The 19,008-nt window shown below is 43.2% G+C and overlaps 1 protein-coding gene across 4 annotated transcripts in view; it reads left to right on the forward strand.

The window, feature by feature from the left end:
• The first annotated feature begins 4,142 nt into the window (after positions 1-4,142).
• Positions 4,143-19,008, forward strand: part of SLC11A2 (solute carrier family 11 member 2) — a 33,692-nt gene continuing 18,826 nt past the window's right edge. The window contains exons 1-3 of one of the 4 annotated variants that reach the window (XM_082421366.1): positions 4,143-4,521; positions 17,130-17,201; positions 18,676-18,824. In XM_082421366.1, coding sequence (XP_082277492.1) covers positions 4,290-4,521; positions 17,130-17,201; positions 18,676-18,824 — 453 coding nt within the window. In that variant the 5' untranslated portion in view covers positions 4,143-4,289. Of the gene's footprint in view, positions 4,522-5,722; positions 5,883-17,129; positions 17,202-18,672; positions 18,825-19,008 lie in introns of those variants that run through there. The other 3 variants (XM_082421365.1, XM_082421368.1, XM_082421367.1) reach the window with 3 other exon arrangements.

Consider the following 19,008-nt stretch of genomic DNA (forward strand, 5'->3'; position numbering starts at 1 on the left):
GTTTTCAAGTCCCAGAAACTGCAAATATAGGGAAATTGTAAGAACAAGATGGTTTGAGTAGAGAGGAGGATAGTTTGGGATACAGCAATGTTGACTTTCCAGCTGGATATCCGGGAAGAGAGACAAAGTGGCAGCTGTAGCTCGGGGAAAGAGGCTACAGAGAGTGGCCCTCAAGACTCATCCTCAGGAAGGTGAAATGGTGCTGGGGCTGTGAAGGGATGCTGCCAGCCTTGGAGTCCTCCCTGAGGATACAAGAGTGAACAGGACAAAGTCCTGGCCCTCAGAGAGGATTAGAGACAAACAGCCAAAGCAATTCCATGGGATAGTGCTACGGGAAAGGGAAGAATACACTATAGGGTGTCATAGAAGACATACCTCACTCAGATATTGGGATCACAGAGGCCTTTTTGGAGGAAGGACCATCTGAAGTGAAACATCAATGGTGAGTAGGAGTTAGCTAGATGAAGGATGGGCAGAGCAAGAATGTTGCAGCATAGGCACAATATGTGAAAAGACAGGGAGGTAAAAGAACATTGGTGCATTTGGGGAACAAAAAATATGGGGAGCATCCTTATGAGGCTGGTATTGTACCCAGTTCAGATAAAGAAATGGAACACAAAGATTTAATAATTTACCAATGGTTTCTCAGTTGGCTTGACGTGGAATCCAGGTCTATTTTACCCTTAAGAGGCTGTTCTTTTTACTCTAACCTGTCCCATGAATGTCTCTAATGCTGAGTGGGTCCCCAGTATTATTACATTGAAACTGCAGACAGATTGTTTAGAATTAGAAGACAACAAAGGAGTGAACCTAAGGAATGCCTACATGTAAGGAGTAGGAGGAAGAAAAGTCCCAATTGAAGGTAGTGGAGAAAGAGCAATTCAAACAGATCGACCCAAAGAGCACAGTGTGATGGAAGCCGAAGAAAGTTTTAAGAGGAATGGTAGCACCTTTCAAATATGGAGAAAGTTGAAGAGTTCGTGGGTTCTGACTCTACTTGGCAATGATGATCTCAATTAGCTAACGAGAAAGTAATTTCTAGGGTGGATCACAAAATGGTGGAAAAATGAGTGTTAAGGAAGTAGAGGAGTGCAGATCACTTTTTCAGACACATTAATTTCCGGATACAGAAAGTAGTAGGACGGGAAGCCAACTCCAAGATGGAGGCAGTATGTTTATTAGGAAGTGATCTTGGGATAGACACAAAGGGAAGGGAAGGAAGAAGTCTGCACAGGCGAAGTTGAGCTGTGACACAGGATAAAGGCTTAGCCAACCTTCAGAGCTGTCCCTGGTTGGGGTGAGAGGGATGAATCTTTACATTCCCACATAGATCAGTCATTTGATGTGGGCTGCCTGAGAAAGGGGCCTGACGTGAGGCCTGAGGCCAGCAGCATCCCCACTCCAAACGGGTAATAAGTCCTTCTTTCTCAAAGGGGATCCTTCCTGTGCATTCCAGCGTTATCACAGGGAAGAATATTTTCAGGATAGATGAAGACTCAATTTTAGGAATAGATACATAAACAGACATAGCCTAGTTATTTGTCTTCATTGCCTGACAGCCATAACATATTAAAAAATGGGATAATATATGTTTGGAACACCTCCGATATATCTGGCCTTTGTTAGCACCAGGTGTACAAAGATAAGAATCGCCCCTATTGAGACGTTCACATTTTAGTGGGAGAAGAAAGCACACAAATATTAACCCACTAAGGGGCTGTGCTTATCTTATTTGTGTTGTATCTGTACCACCCATCCTCTGCCTGATGTGTAGTTATTTTCAATAAATATATTCAGAATGAGTTAGGGCTAGAGTAGAGTAAGGAGTGTTTGGGTAGCAGACAGAATGTAGAGCTAATGCTGCCTGGAAGAGTCAGGGAATGCTCCAACGCAGGGGGATATTTTAGTGGAAGCTATAACAATAGCAATAACTACAACAATAATGAGTTTTCCAGGTAAGGAAGGTATATGGCTGTTAGCATAACTGATGCCATCTTGGCCCTTACAGTTCCTCTTGTCCTTCCCCTGACCCAACCCAGGACTGTACTGTGCCGTGAATCACTTCTCTGTTACCAAGTGGTTTGTAGTTAATAGATATTGTTTAATAATCATTAGGACCAGGTGGCCCCGATGCTCTGTTGGTCCCCAAACAATGATGACAACCTTCGCTGATGTATTCCCACAAGACTTGTTACCCATTCATAAATCTTGACTTAGGAATGCACATCCTGTTTCGAGCACCTACCCCCATACCCTAGGTTAACTGTAAAATTGTCCCAATGGCCCTTCGGTGGTGTGGAGTACAGTAGCGAACGCTTCTGGATCATTATTTGCCCAATCCCACTGTGTGAGTAAGTTACCATATAATAAACTGATCCATTGATTATATGGAGCTGCCTGCCTTGCTTTTCTGTCTCCAGGTGCTTTCTCAGTTTGATGGGCACTTTTTGTTGCCTGCGTCCTCCAACAGAAAGGGAGGGTTGGAAGGAGTTAATTTCAGACAGTTGTTTCAGGGAAAACAAAAGCATGAAAAAGAATACTTGGAGAATGGATGGGAGGTGACTATGGGAGGAAAAGTCTCCAATTTAAATAAAGAGCACACATGATGCAGATACATATTAACATCTATTTAGAAATCAGTTGGCTATCGTGGTAATGTGGAATGTTCAGTGAATTTACATTAATAGGATTTTATAAAAGAGATCATTTCCGAGCTAGAGATTTGAATGGAAGGGAATTGTTTTAGGTGTGTAAGATGGAGGCATTATGGTATGGTAGTTGGAGTGCTGGCTCTTGCATCTAACAAATTTGTGTTCAAAGCCTGGCTCTATCACTAACTTGCTGTGTGTCTTTAGGCAAGTTACTTAACCTCCCTCAGACTCAGGTTCCTAATATGCAAAATAAAGATTACAGTTCTTGCCTCACAAATTTATTGCGAGGATTAATTCCTGTTTATAACGTGTTAAATATGGGGTTTGATACATAATAAGAATTCCATTAATGTTGTCAGTTACTATAAGTGAACAGTGGGGACCTAGTAGGAAAGAGTGGAGTGTGTACGTTGGGAGCAATTCCTGAGTAAAGGCAATAGGGGGGGCTATGGTAGAGTCTCATTGTAAAATGCATTCCTATTTTGGAAGTCCTAAACCAAAATAGGGCCTTTTCCTGCAACAGGTTAGTTCATGGGTGATTTCATATTTCTTCTTTTTTTCTTCTACTTTCCCATGAAGGGGGACAAATTGAGCCCCAATCTAAGGCAGTTTTGCCTTAGGGAACTTGTCTGCTGTAGAACAAGGACAAAGAGATAGGTCAAGTTGTAATGAGATGACTTTTAGTCCTTGAATGAAGAGATCTTCATCTTGGGTCGAGGACAGAAGATCCACAGTTCCTTCTACTGACTCTATGGCTGTTCTGTGTAGGCACTAGAGCCTCTTGCTAGAAGATGGATATGAATTGATTGCTGCTTTTCTTTCTTTTCCATTCTAACGTAATTTTTTCTATCACATTTATTGCGTATGTTTTTTAAGCAGATTTTCCTTAAAACTACCAGAAAACTTCCTGAAGCCAGCAAGGTCTTCCTTCCAGTATCCCACCCATTCTCCTCACCCCACTCCAATGCCTCTCCTTTCCAGCTTTGCCTCCAGCTGGCATACTAAACTATATTTGTCTGAGGCAAATTCCACGCCCCCCCGCCCCCCCCTTTTTTTCCCCAGCTCCTCTCTTCCTAGATTGAGAAATCCTGGCTTGCTCCGGATTTTTTTTTTTTTGTCAGTCTCAGGTGTTTTTTCTTTTTCCCTTTGACATCACGAACAGAGTCCTGGGTTTGTGCGGCTTTGTTGTCCACCTGTGGCTCACTGATTGGCCAGGCTGATGCCAGCGGGTCCTTCCGATCCCAAGGGATGGACTGGGTGACATTTTCACCCATACTCTGAGGCTGCCTATAATTGCATTGGTGCTGCACGTACCTATGTGGAAAATATCTGTGGACTGTCAGGCTTGGGGTTAATTGGTTTCAGCTTACGTCTCGGGGGAGCAGAGTCCTAGTGCACATGCAGCCCTGGTTCAAGTGCCCAAACCAGCTTCCCTCCAAGGGGGGTGGCGTCCTGAAGGAAAGCAATTCCTTTTTCTCCACCCCTTTCAACCACTGGCACACACAGGCCTGCCTCTAGCTCCTGTGAAATGAGACAGAGATGAAATCTTAGAATAAAAGTTTTCAAATGCAATTCATTGTTCATCAGTACCCAGGAGTGGCAGGTATATGATGCTTCCCTTTTCATGGCAGGTCAAAGATGAAATTTGATTATGTTTTGAAGGGTGTGGTTTGCTTCTTGAAATTCCACGCGGTGTCTTTAACAATGTGCTGCCCAGAGCAGCCTAAAGGGCCCTTATCTAACCAAGGGGAGGCACATTTGTCTGCATATATAGAGGCAGGAGACAGGAGCCGGCACTGGGAAAAGTCAAACCCAGCCTGCACAATGAAGAAACAGCTTAAGAAGGAGGCAGCTCCACACATTGAGCTAAGTAAGTAGCCAGCAAGTAAGTATGCAACAGCCCAGGGAAGTTGCCCACCTGAGCAGACCTGGAATGAGAGAAGGATGGCTCCAGCCATTTTATTTTCTAGTTTCAGTAGAAGTACCCAAAGGAAAGGTTCTGGTCTGGAGGGACTTCATCAAGCCTTTCTGAAACTCCCCATATGTGCTGTAGAGAGATTCTCAGGACTAATTTGTGCATTTTCTTTTCTCTCTAGGAGAAATTCTGTATGGAAACCAGCCTGTACCAGATAACTGATAATGCTCAGCCCAGTTTTTTTGGGTCCTTGAATTTGTTTTTACTTTGTACTTTATTTGGATTTTCCTTTTTGCAGTTTACTCTCCTTTCCTCTTCTCTTGGACTCTTTTACCAACTAATAAAATTTTCTCCTAGCAGTTTTTACAGGAAGAAAGATGTTGGAGGGGTTTATGCTTTTCCTCTCTAGGCCTATGACTTGGCTAGATAAGCTTGGTTACCTTTAATGAAAGCAGTTATGGGGGCGATGGGGGGCGCGGGGAGAGGGGTGTCTAAGAATGTTTCTGGTAGCTCTAAACGACACTGTAGAAAATTAGGGTGGTTAGTCAGACTATTTTCTCCCCTCTAAAGCACCACAAGTCTGGTCATCATCTTCAGAGAAAGACTCTGGGATGTGAGATTGAAACTGCGGATGGAGTGGGACTACTTTTGGGTAGATGGAGAATAAAGTTTGGGGGACGAAGCGAGGCAGCTGCGTAGGAGAGCGGAAAACAATTCATTACCGAAGCTTGGGAATGGGGCAACTGATGCAGCCGAAATGGCTGCACTAGCTGATGTTTCGCGGTTCCTCCCAGGTGTGGGGTGCTCTTGGTGGGGCAGCAGACACTATGATGTGGCTCTGGGGGCGAGAGGAAATGGTCCTGCCAGGTGGCTATACTTTGTAGGATGGAGCTGTATCTCTCACAGAGCCTAGTCTCAGAAGAAATGATCTTGATTTCCAGGACCTAACATGAGGCCGCGGCGAACTACATCAGGAAACTTACGTGTCTGCAGGTTGCCAGCGGGGTGGGAGACTCCAACCCACACTGTGGGTTGGACCAGCGCGAGCACTAACTCTGCAGGAGACAGCTCTAGCCCGGGCCGCCGTGGCCCCGCCTCCAGCCTGACCTGGGGTGGGCGGAGCCCCGGAATTTGCCGTCGGCCCGCCTTGCTCGCCGGCAGCCAAGGGGAATACGGAGAATCCAGCCAATAGGAAGGTGCAGCTGCGGTCCTGTCGGCCAATCGCGGGGCGTGTAGGGGGTAGGCTGGCGTGGCGCTGGCTCCAGGGGTATGGAGCGTCTGGCGCGTGGACAGACTGTCAGGTGGTTGCGGAGACGGTAAGGTGGGGCGCAGGGCAGGTCAGAGGTCACGCGGGCGCCCGGCTTTCCCCGGGCTCCCCGGATGGAGGGCTGGCCTGGGAGCTGGCGCCGGGGCCAGTATGGGGCATGCGGGGCGCCGAGCGGGGCTGCGAGGGGCGGCACGGGCTGTGAGGGCCTGGGCGCGGGGTCCAGATGGAGCCGCATTATTCGAAGGAAGACCGAGAGGAGGGCGCTGGGAGCGGGGGGCGGGAAGGAAACGCCAGAGGTTGCAGCGGCCTCACCCCTTTCCCTCCGCGGCCTAAGAGAAATGGCCGAACCCCCGGCCAGACCAGCCGCGGGGCCGGGACCCGTGATCGACGGTGCGCTGACCCCGTTTCACGCCGCGGAAGAGGCCGACGGCCACGGGGCAAGGTCCCCGCGGCCGCCTTCTTATCTGCGGAGACCTGGCGCCCCGTCCGCTCCCTGGGCCTCCCTTCGCCCCACTTCAACAAAAGAATTCATTTTACTGCAGCCGACATCCAGGGAGCGCCTTCGTGTGAGGGGCCTGAGCAGGCCGCTGAGTACTTGTGTGTAGATTGGTTTTAGGGCTGTTTGTGCAGCCTCCAGGCTCCAGGTACCTTTGTAGGGGGCATTATTGCACACGGTATGTGAGTGGGGTGGCTGCTCTCCATCTGTTTGGTTTCATATGTCCCTGGTTTTAAAGCTATGCTAATTTTTTTGATGTTATTACGCCTTTGGGTTCCTTTTCACTTGGTTTCCCCAAATTCCCTTCATATATCAGATTATTTCAAAGAGCATCATTGGGGGAGAAGTTGAGGAACCTGGGCTTGGATTTTCCTGTGTAAAGTGAAGATACTCTCATATCGTCCACTGCTTTCAAAGGAGCGTTATGAAGTTAAGGGAATGTGACATCTCTTTAAAGTGAAATGCAAAAGCAAAAATTATATGGAAGGGGAGGCAAGAGGAGACGGGTTTCCAGAGGTCATAATTCTAGTGAATATTGGTGAAACCAGGGGACACTGTGTTTCTACCTTGACTCCAGTGGAAGCTGAACCCCGACTAGTTTGCAGCACTTCTTGGCTCTGTAAACCTTTGAGCAAGGTGCTTAGCCTCTTTGTTCTTTTGTTTCCACATATTTAAAATGGGGATTGATAATATCAATCTTAAAGAGTTGGTGGTGAGTATTAAATGTGTTAATACCCTTAAAGTGCTTAGAACAATTCCTGGCATGTAGGAGTTTTATTATTACCTACAAGTGCCTTCTTTCCCCTAAAAGATTCCACACTAAAAGAATTCTGACCTTATTACTTATCCTTGTTCAAAATCCTGTAAGCCTATTGCCAATGAACCCTTAGGCCTGTTTTCTATCCACGTCATTCATGATCTGAGGCTATAGTATAATTACGTGTGACTAAAGGTTTTCTGCTGGGTGTTTATTTTATCATTAAATAAGGTTGGAAACTTCCTCTGTACAGTACTGGGTCTGTCCGTGATAGCTGTGTTGGGTAAATGAAAACTTCTTTGACTGTTTAGTTTTTCATTGGATGATATTTCATTTACAGTCTTGGCCTAGACACAGTTTTTTTTGGACCCAATACCAAAAAGGCCATGATTGCAGCATTCTTGGTTTCTCATGTTTCCGGGATGGCTGGGACTTGGGCGGGGAATTTCTGGACAGCCTGGCAGCACTTCTGTTAGTGAATGGGGAAGCTTGACACAAATCTAATCTTACTCTACTGTTAGGAAATCAGTGGTGATCCCTTGGAATACTCCACAGAGCTCCTAAGCAGCTTTGGTTCAGTTTTGACTCAGTGAAGTAAAGGTTAGAGGTTAGAGAGTCATATCTATTGATACAAAGCAGCATCTTTTCTATTTGACTTTTAGTGCTAAGAGCTTGGGTGGGTGCTGTGGAATCAAAGACATCTTTATTCCCTGTTTCCTTACTGTGTATGTCTGCTGCCGTACTTATGCCCTTTCTGTGAGCTTAAAAGTCCCTCTCAGATTCTCTTGGTACTGTCTGGAAGGCTTTAATGGAAGATTTTTTTGTCTTCCAGTTCTCTCTTTCCAGGAAAGCTGCTCTTTATATAGGTAGCATTACTGGGAACTAATCACAAAATGAGAAACTTTGAGTTTACTAAAAAGAACATCGCTTACCGCACAGTCTGCTGGCCCAGTTTGACTGAAGTACACATAGCGTAAGTTTAGTTATTTAGCTTTGGAGTAAGACAGTTTAGTACTTGTATAGGGTTGAAAGTTGGATGTTGGCTTGGTGAGAGTGGAGGACAGTGTCTTTGTGAAACCTCTGTGCTTTAATAAGGACAGGGAGTGACACCTTTAAAGAGTTGAGTGAGGCAGAAAGGGAAGCCTTTTGCCTTAATATTGTCATCTTTATCATGTGAGTCTCTCTGGTTTTAATAAAATATTTTGGAAAAGAAAGCAGGGAGCATTTGACTGTACCGAATATAAGGAGTTAGAAGTCCTAGATCCTTCTTGTCTCACCCATCCGATGCCATTTATTCTTTTGATAATTTAACAGACATGTATTTAACAATTAACATTTATTGGCCCCTGGAGACACAAAGACAAGCCCTCCAGGTATCATCAGGAATATGGATAGACCAAAACAACAAATATGTATTATGAGCTATAATAACATCAGAATGGAATATAAAGCAGTTGGCCAGGGATGATAAAAATATATTGTCTAATTCCTCTTCCACTTTTTAAAAAATTAATTAATTTATTTATGGCTAAGTTGGGTCTTCGTTGCTACGCGCGGGCTTTCTCCAGTTGTGGTGAGCGGGGGCTACTCTTCGTTGTGGTGCGCAGACTTGTCATTGCGGTGGCTTCTCTTGTTGCAGAGCATGGGCTCTAGGTGCGCGGGCTTCAGTAGTTGTGGCACGTGGGCTCAGTAGTTGTGTCTCGCGGGCTCTAGAGCTCAGGCTCAGTAGTGGTGGTGCACGGGCTTAGGTGCTCCGAGGCATGTGGGATCTTCCCAGACCAGGGCTTGAACCCGTGTCTCCTGCATTGGCAGGCAGATTTTTTAACCACTGCGCCACCAGGGAAGTCTTCCACTTTTAATTTAAGGTCCGAGTAACTTACATATTTTAGTGTAAGGACCAGTTCCCAGTAAAGACTTAAATTAAGAAATTAGGGTTCTCAGGCTTGTCTTTGTTCTTATTGCTAGTAGGTCATCTTGTGTGGGGTTTTTTTGTTTGTTTTGGTCCCATTTATCACTAACAATCAAGTGTCTATTAAAAGTCCTAGGTAGGGCTTCCCTGGTGGTGCAGTGGTTGAGAATCTGCCTGCCAATGCAGGGGACACGGGTTCGAGCCCTGGTCTGGGAAGATCCCACATGTCGTGGAGCAACTGGGCCCGTGAGACACAATTACTGAGCCTGCACGTCTGGAGCCTGTGCTCCGCAACAAGAGAGGCCACGATAGTGAGAGGCCCGCGCACCGCGATGAGGAGTGGCCCCCGCTTGCCGCAACTAGAGAAAGCCCTCGCACAGAAATGAAGACCCAACACAGCCAAAAATAAATAAATAAATAAATAAAGTAAACAATGCGTTTTTAAAAAAAAACATTTAAAATTCCTAGGTAATGAAAGGAGGCCACAAGTTAACTATTGAAATTGTAGCGGGTTCCAAAGAGCAGAAGGAGACATGTATGAGGCTGGAGAATCTTATATGTATTGTCTGTCTTTACAGACAGTTTTTCTTTGCTTTAAGCAAAGAAACATTGAGGAAGATATGTACTTAAAATTGTTAAGGTCAGTCTGCATTGGGGGGCCAGTATCTGTCATTGGAATAAATAAGTTGAATGTACTCTAATGATAGTCTTTCTTCGCATTTGCCAGAACAGCTACTTAAGCAAGTATAAGGGCAAAACACTTTTTTTCTGAGGCAAGAAGTGGGTATAGACTGATTGAATAGACTTTCTTACTTCATTGTAAAGATGTCTTTGAAATTTTCACAGAGCTTGGAGTTGTGTTCCAGGGTAGATGTGTCAGGCCAGGAGGCCAGGTTGGGCCGCCAAAGGGAAATGCAGTGCTGTAAACTTCGGGTTGGGAGGAAATCGGGGGAAGCCTCACACTGTGAGAGTTGGGAGGAACAAAGACCAAGCTATAGTTTCTGGAAGTAAGATATTAGTGACCCTGACGTGTGAGCAGTCAAGGAGATTTGAAGCTGGCTAAGCCTCAGAGCTCTGAGCAGAGAAAGTGAAGAGCTCTGTTTAATGGGTATCAATTGGGCCCTTCTAATTCTGAACTCTCTGGTTGATGGGTGATATTGTTGTCTAAAAGTTCAGTACTTCTTGACAGCCTGGACACGTTTCTCCCCACTGTTATCGTCTTTGACACCCAGGCAGCCGGTTTTATTATCAACTGTACTCTTCCTCCCCTTATCTTACCCCCTCTCTCCTCTTCTTGCTGCTTAAGATTTTTTCTTTCTCTTCTTTCTTTATCATTAGATGTTCTCCATGTCAGGTTTTCCTTTCAACCGTCAAACAGATTTTCAAAAGTCTAACTCAGGTGGAAGTAGCAAACTTGATGCTGAGCTGAAATTGTAGTTCTCTGGTAGACTAAGGGAGATGTCTCCAATTTTGAGATTATTACTATGGAATACAAAGTCAGTAACATGAACAGTCTGTCTCAGTGGCCATTGTGCCAGAGAGAGAGAGAGAGGGGATCTGATGCGTGTTAAGCACATTGTACAATAGCAGCACTGTTTGTACTTTATAAACTGGGTGTGCTTGTGTGACTTTCAGCTCACCGAAATATTACTCACTTAGGTAAGAGGATTAGAGTTTCCAGGCCTTTTTCTTAAACTAACACCAGAGGGGCTTTTCGCTTTGTTCTTATGTCAGGAAGTAGATGTAATCTGTCTCCAACCTTTTTTTCATTTTGTCATTTTATATCAAATTCATTTTAATGAGAGAAAAATAGGATTATTTTTTATCCAAATTGAAAAAATAACTCCAAACTTCACATCCTCAATCATAATTTAGAAATTCACATGGCTTTTCTAAGCTGTTTCTCTCCGATCATCCCCAATGGGGGCAAACTGCGTTTTGGAATTAATTAAATGTATATCCTGATGGAAAGACTCAGAAATTGGTGCTTCTTTATTGACCTGGAATGGAAAAACAGAGGAAGTAATAATTTCTCATTTTAAAAAATGGCTAGTAATATTCCTTATTAAAATACGTAGGGTTCAGACAGCAGTTAGATCTGTTTGAACCACTGAATATTTCAGTTTTGTTGACTCCCAGTCATCAGGGGCAGGAGTTCACCTTCATGAAGAACATCTTGCACAGTATAGATGTTAGATTAACAGTCATGATTTAGTAGGAATATCAAGTGCTTTAGCCTTAAAAGTAGACCTTTAGAGAAAAGGGAATTTTAGAAGAATCTGGAAATCTTTACATTTTCTTCAAAACAAATGGAATTCTTTTTTTATCACAACTCCTTTTTATTCTCTAATGAACAACTTGGGTATCACTTTTTAAAGCCTGTACATCTGGCAGTTTCCACTTTGTCACCAGCATGTTGCTGGCACTGAACGTTGGCTGAGGAAACATCAAGAGGCAGAAGAGATGGCTTTGGCAGTCAACTTTAAACATTCCTGTTCCCATTTATCTAATCAATTGATTCCATGCACACTTTTCTAGTTGCCTTTATGAAACTTCTTTTCCTACTTAATGTTGTCTCTGATTTTATTTATACAAGGTGGGGGGGAGGAAAAAAGGGGAGAGGAATTAGAGGACTGTTCAAAGACATTCCTCTCTAAAACTTAAAATTAATTTTAGGGAGACCTTTGCAACAGTGAACACAGCTCTAAAATCAGTGAAATGGTTTGGGGTGCCTTTGCTCTCTATAGGAGGATTTTATAAGAAAAAAATTAATTTAAATTCAAACTTCTTTTTAACCATAGGGGGAAAATGTTTAAGTTGAAGTTATATATGTACTTTTTTTTTTAAATTTTATTTATTTATTTATTTATTTATGGCTGTGTTGGATCTTCGTTTCTGCGTGAGGGCTTTCTCTAGTTGCGGCAAGTGGGGGCCACTCTTCATCGCGGTGCGCGGGCCTCTCACTATCGCGGCCTCTCGTTGCAGAGCACAGGCTCCAGACACGCAGGCTCAGCAATTGTGGCTCACGGGCCTAGTTGCTCCGCGGCATGTGGGATCTTCCCAGACCAGGGCTCGAACCTGTGTCCCTGCATTGGCAGGCAGATTCTCAACCACTGCGCCACCAGGGAAGCCCTATATGTACTTTAATACTCAGTATTTCATACTTTCTTGGTGGCAATTTTAAAAACTGATTTGGGCTATCCAATTGTTCTTCCAGACTTCTTGTAAATGCTAAGAGAACACATGGAATTATTATTAATTAAATGTTCGGAATTTATTGTAGCTAGTATGTGTTTGGGGGGGTATAATTTTTTATTTTAATATAATTTCAAACAGACGAGTTGCAAGAATATTACTAGGGAATAAATGCTTTCAGGATAAGGTGATATGATAGTAGTAAGCAGCAGGTGCCTTGGGGGAACATAAAAGAGGGCCGTTTAACCCAAATTAGGGAGTCAGGAAACACTTTCCTGAGGAGAATTTTTCTGATTCCTTGCATTCAGGTGAAACTTCCAAATCACAATTACAGAGCTTGGTTGTTTGCGAACTAAGTCAAAGTAGTAGTAAGTTAAGCTTGAGGCCATATATGCCTGCTAGCCAGAGGGCTTCAGATCTCTGATTGTCCATTGTGAAGCTTTATCAGAGAGAACTGATACGTCCCTTAAGTGTTCATTGAGAAACTGAACGTCCCTGAGGTGTTCATTGAGAAACCGAGTAAACCTATGTGACCTTTACGTTTTAAAAAAATAAACAATACAGGTACATGGTAAAAAAAAATTTTTTAAGTGCAAAACCATATACAGTGTATATTCAGTGAGAGGTCTTCCTTTTGCCTGACCTCTTTTGTGCTCCCCCACTGCTTCCTCTTAGGGACGGCAGTACCAGTTTTTGGCATGTCCTTTGGATATCGTCTGTACGTGTATGTGTGTATTCTCTCTCTCTCTCTCTCTCTTTTTTCTTTTTGCTACATAAATGATAGCATGCTGTTCTATAAACTGGGTTTTTAACTTCACAGTATATCTGGAGATTGTTTCCTATTAATCCATAGAGATCTGCCTTATTTATGGTATTCCATCCTATAAATGTACTAGGTTGTTTCAGTCTTTTTACACTACAAACAGTGCTGTGGGAAATATTCTTGCACATACTTCCTGTGGGACTGTTTCTTTAGTATGCATTCTTAGAAATGGAATTGCTGAGTCAAAGGATATGTAGGCTTTTGACATTTAGACAAAATGTAATTAACATTCTTATCTTGTAAAACAGTCTTACAACTTTTGATAAGGAATAGGATAAAATAGTTATTATATTGAACCATGAGTGCCATTTTTTTCCTGCTGTCGATTGCTGTTGAGAGGAGGAAACTTACTGGCTTTAAGAAAAGGTGACACTTAGTGGTTGGGGGTGAGCTAGACTATCAAAGCAGTGTTAATCATAGTTATCAGAGTACTGCTGGGTTGATTCTTATCGCTTGTATCTCCACTTGATCTTTTTCTTTTTTTTTAAGTTTTCTTTTTCTTTTTCTTTATTTATTTTTGGCTGCATTGGGTCTTTGTTGCTGCGTGCGGGCTTTCTCTAGTTGCGGCGAGCGGGGGCTACTCTTCATTGCTGTGCGCGGGCTTCTCATTGCGGTGGCTCCTCCTGTTGCGGAGCACGGGCTCTAGGCGCGCGGCCTTCAGTAGTTGTGACACTCAAGCTCAGTAGTTGTGTCTCGCGGGCTCTAGAGCTCAGGCTCAGTAGTGGTGGCGCACAGGCTTAGGTGCTCTGAGGCATGTGGGATCTTCCCGGACCAGGGCTCGAACCCGTGTCCCCTGCACTGGCAGGTGGATTCTTAACCACTGCTCCACCGGGGCAGCCCGATCTTTTTCTTAACGTAATTAAATAACTGAAATGACCTGGTGGTATGGTCCTAGAGAGCAAAACTGTCTTACTGTTAACTTACTGCTTCCATATGGTTGTTAAATTTTCATGGAGACTTAAATACTGTGCAGCACACCAAGCATACTGACCCTCTATTCCCTGCCCTAGTTACGTTCTCTAGACACTATAAACAGTGGAGTTCATAGTTTGTTGACTCAATGTTTTGATGAGAAAGTTGGAATCTAGGGAATTCCCTGGCGGCCCAGTGGTTAGGACTCGGTGCTTTCAGTGCCGGGGCCCTGGTTTGATCACTGGTCAGGGAACTAAGATCCGGCAAGCCGAGAGGTGCTGCCAAAAAAAAAAAAATGTTGGAATCTAGAATCATTTTCTCTCTTGGAATAATATATTTCTGAGATTTCACAGAGAAGACCAGACTTCTTGTATTTTATCGGCTCTGTAAGTAAGTATGGGAGTAATCACAATATACTAATAGTAATTATTAAAAATTTTATCTTGAGATATTTCTGTTTAAAATTATTTAACACCTTTTCACATTTCAGACTTGGGGAAAAACACTACTATCTCAATTGTTTGTTTTTTGTTTTAAAAATAAATTTATTTATTTATTTATTTTTGGCTGTGTTGGGTCTTCATTGCTGCACGCGGGCGTTCTCTAGCTGTGGTGAGCGGGGGCTACACTTCGTTGCAGTGTGCAGGCTTCTCATTGCGGTGGCTTCTCTTGTTGTGGAGCACGGGCTCTAGGCGCACGGGCTTCAGTAGTTGTGGCACGCGGGCTCAGTAGCTCTGTGGCACGTGGGATCTTCCCAGACCAGGGCTCGAACCTGTGTCCCCTGCATTGGCAGGCGGATTCTTAACCACTGTGCCACCAGGGAAGTCCTGCTTTTTAAATATAAGTTTTAAAGGCCTGTTTTGGATAGGAATCTTACTCACATGTGTTAAACACTTCTGTGCCTTCTGAAACAGGATATCAGTCATCACTACAAAAGTAATCTAATTGAATCGGTTCTTCATGAGTAGGGCTGCAATTAGAAACTTGAGTTATTCTTAATAATAATATAATGTTAATATTCTTATAAAAAAATAACCACTGTTAATGCTTTTTTGCACTTCTTCCTATTTTAATTAATTAATTAATTAATCTATTTATTGGTTGCCATGTGCAGCTTACAGGATCTCAGTTCCCCAACCAGGGGTTGAACCCGGGCCACAGCAGTGAAAGCCTAGAATCCTAACCACTAGGCCACCAGAGAATTCCCAATAATAATATTCTTTTTTTTGGCGGGGACGGGGGGCATGGTGGTGCTCTGTGTGGCTTGTGGGATCTTAGTTCCCTGACCAGGGATCGAATCTGCACCCTTGGCAGTGAAAGCACGGAGTCCTAACCACTGGACCACCAGGGAATTCCCAATAATATATATATTTTTAAAAATATTTATTTATTTATTTGGCTACACCAGGTGGTAGTTGCAGCACGCAGGATCTTCGTTGCAGCATGTGGGGTTTTCTAGTTGCAGCGTGCGAGATCTAGTTCCCTGACCAGGGATCGAACCCAGGCCCTCTGCGTTGGGAGCGTGGAGTCTTAACCATTGGACCACCAGGGAAGTCCTCCCAGTAATATTCTTCATAATAATATTCTCAGAGCTGATTGAAGTATAAGGAAGTTGCCTCATATCAAATAGCCCAAGACTTTCCCTGTAAGAGCCATAGTCCCAGATCTGATTTGTGGTTTCTAGTTTATTGTGTGTTATCCTGGCTTCTTAGAATTATATGTAAAATAAAAGTAAAAAGGCTCTGAGTGGGGCCTAGGAGCTGTGCTGTGATTGGAATCCAAGTGGCACTGCTACTGAGTGGTCGGATGTGTAAATCCCATTTAGGTGAGGTGCTGTTGTAACTGGCTGAAAGAGGGGTTGGATTTAGTCAGTAGTTTTGGGATCTGTTGGCGAAACCATCTGGTGGCTCAAACTCTGATAGGAAGGACGTTACTATTGTTCATTATAACAAGATCCTTGATACTGGTGACTATAGACATGAAAGATTATGTTTTCCAAATTAGCAAGTGGTGGTATGTTTTACATTCCAGAAGATAGATGAAACCTAAAACCCCCTTCAGGTCTTAATTCTGTAATTTTGCAAAATATGTACAGAATATGTTGATAGACTATCAAAGAAAGTAGAGCACTGTTCAAATAGGGGCAATAAAGTTACAATAGTGGAAAAAGACTATTTAAGTAGTAAAAGATAGCTAAGGGGAGGCTTCATCACTTTTTCAGTAGGATAGTTGTTATTGGGATTTAAGGGGAGGCAGTTAACAATTAATACTACTTACCTTTCCCTTTCTAAATTTGGAATCAACTGAGAAATAGATTCCTTAATCAGTAGATCAGAATTTTACAAAATCAGCCTTATTGGTGGGGTTGACTAGAGAATATGCCATAGATCTGTGGCCCAATGGGCTTACTAATATTCCCCTGCCCCCCCAGTTAAACTTAACCCAATAGGATGCTGGACATCTGGGATACCCCCTTACCCCCGGCCCCACCCCTCAGGCTGCTTATTGCTGAGGGAGAGAAGTGCAGGCATGCTGCCTTGTCCTCCTGGTGCCTCAGCTCTCCTTGAGAGCCCAAGAGGGGAGGGCCATGGTCATTAGTTTCTTCTCCCAGTTATTGAAGTGTTGGGGAATGAGACCTGAAACCTTACAGCTGAAGTCTCTCTTCAGGGAAATGTGAGGCTGGGAAATAGTGACCCTCTACTTCTACTACCAGTGTGCTGGTGAGGTTCTTCCCCTTCCCCCTTTCCAGAAAATTGAAACATGAGCTTAAATTGTTAGTTAGATCAAAGAGAGTTATAGATCTCTTTCCTTAAAAACTCATCAAAATGGGGTGGGGGGAGTCAGTCTTTTAAATATTTGGGTTAATCTGGAGGCAAAGGCAGAGACTGGGTACTTGCCTAGCAGCCTCTCTGTGGATGCTTATTAAAAACTATTTGCCCACTTCCCTGAAATACCTTTTGCTTCAGTTTGGTTTTGAAGTTTTGCCAGCAAAAACATGATTAAGACTTTTACATTTTTTATTAAATATCTCTTAATCATATTCTGAAAACTGTAATTATTTTCAAGGTTATCTAATTCAGTAGAACAATTATTCTTTTCACGTAGTAAGGGTTCAGTCATACAGAGTAACAGAATGCTGGTTCTGAACTTGTTAGTTTTAGTTTGTTCTTGCTAATTCCTCTCCCTCTCTTTTCTCCTTTCCAGAATCTTATTCTAAGAACTCAGACACTCAGGTATCCACCATGGTGTTGGGTCCTGAACAGAAGACACCAGATGGTAATTTACAGCTTTGTGTTATTGTCTAATTTTTATTTGGAATTAGGCTTAAGCCAGTAACAGAAATTTACCATATTGTCCTTCTTGTCTTCTGTTCCAACAAAAATTGTCCCCATCTCCTCTCCCCCAGCCAACAATATCATCATGGAGACCTGCTCCATTCAGAGGTCACCACCTGGTAACTTAGGCTGTAAATGGAAATGGATTTATAACCACAGAGACTTGCCTCATATCTTATTTCCAGTTCTGAGATGAGCTAAGATTAGCTACGAGTTTGGTTTGTATAGCTGTAATGCTTGTAAAGGCAGTATTATTTGCAGACCTGGCATAAAAACCTCTAGAGTGCTTTGTCTGCTCACAGCACTTCAGATATGCATGGAACAGTAAAATACTGAGCCAGCACCTAATAGTGTATTTAATGAGACTTCTTAAGTGCTTTGACTAATCCTTCCTGATTTAAAATTTCTCCATTAGAATTTCCATTCCTTTTCTGTACATTTCCTCCTCAGTTCAGTGCCACTTAAGGTGAAGTGGGTCAGTTCCCTATAGAAAGAGAGCTTTTGTTTTTCTGATTGGATGTTGCAAAGGTTTCTTGGAAACCCTGAGATTAGAGCTTTGTAGTTAAAAATAGCCATTTGAAGGCTACAGCAAACTGGGCTTTGTATTAGCCCTTTTCTCCCAGACCCTCCCCTTCCCTGCATTTAAAATTAACTGCAAAATGTAGGACTTAGGGAAACACTGATGATTAATCTGAGATGAGCCCTCTATCAGGAGGGTGACACTTCCCCCTCCCAAGCTCTTCACTGCAGGCCTTAGTCAGGAGGGTTCCTGTTTGGTGGTTTCCCTGCAGCTTCAGATTTTAGCCTGAAATGTGGCAAGAGTTTGCAATTTACACATTTTTGGAGGAGCCTGATGGAGGTATAATGTCCAAGGATGATTCTTTGAGTAAGTCCTACCAAATAATTGGGGGCAGGGAGGAGGAGAGAGGAGAGGGTCCCACTAGGCTGACCTATTTCCTTCTAAAAGTTAGGATTTTAGGTTACCAGTGGGACTAGTCTGGGGATGTTATTTAATACATTGAGCCCTAGACATCACTGTTTTTAGAAGAAAATTAAATGGTTCTAAAAATTGGCAAGTGGGAATAGAAGTGTGAAAGTAGGGGGAAACCATTGTGAGATTCATGCTGAAAACTGATGTAGAGCTGAGTGACTGGGGAACAGGGGTGAGAGGGAGCTTTTTTATCATAAGCGTTTTTGTACTTCTCAAATTTTCAGCCATGTGAACATATTGCCTATTCAAAAATTAATTTATTAAAAATATAAATAAAAATAAAGTACTGGAAATTGAGATAGAGTCAGGTTGATCTTGTGCATTTAGGTATTAAAAAGGTTTACTATCAGCATTTCTAAGGATGAGCTGTTAGTGTATTTTGTTCACTTTAATTCATTTCTTCTCAAACCTGTTAATTCAGAAGATGCTTCTGGAGACCACGGGGACCCTGCCAGTCTTGGGGCCATCAACCCTGCCTACAGTAACTCCTCTCTTCCACAGTCCTCTGGGGGGCACTCAGAGGAGCCCTTCACCACCTACTTTGATGAGAAGATCGCCATTCCTGAGGAGGAGGTTAGTGACAGGTCCTTGGAGGAAAACATTATTATCTAGGGACAAGCTATGAGTGGAAAGTCTGCTGGACAACTCCAGACCAACAACTTCAGGTCTAATTCTGGCACGCAATCTCTGAAGACTGAATTTTTTTTTAATTTTTATAAATTTATTTATTTAATTTTTGGCTGCGTTGGGTCTTTGT

Source organism: Balaenoptera physalus (assembly GCF_965194825.1).
Source record: "Balaenoptera physalus genome assembly, chromosome: 13".
NCBI classification, from domain to species: domain Eukaryota; kingdom Metazoa; phylum Chordata; class Mammalia; order Artiodactyla; family Balaenopteridae; genus Balaenoptera; species Balaenoptera physalus.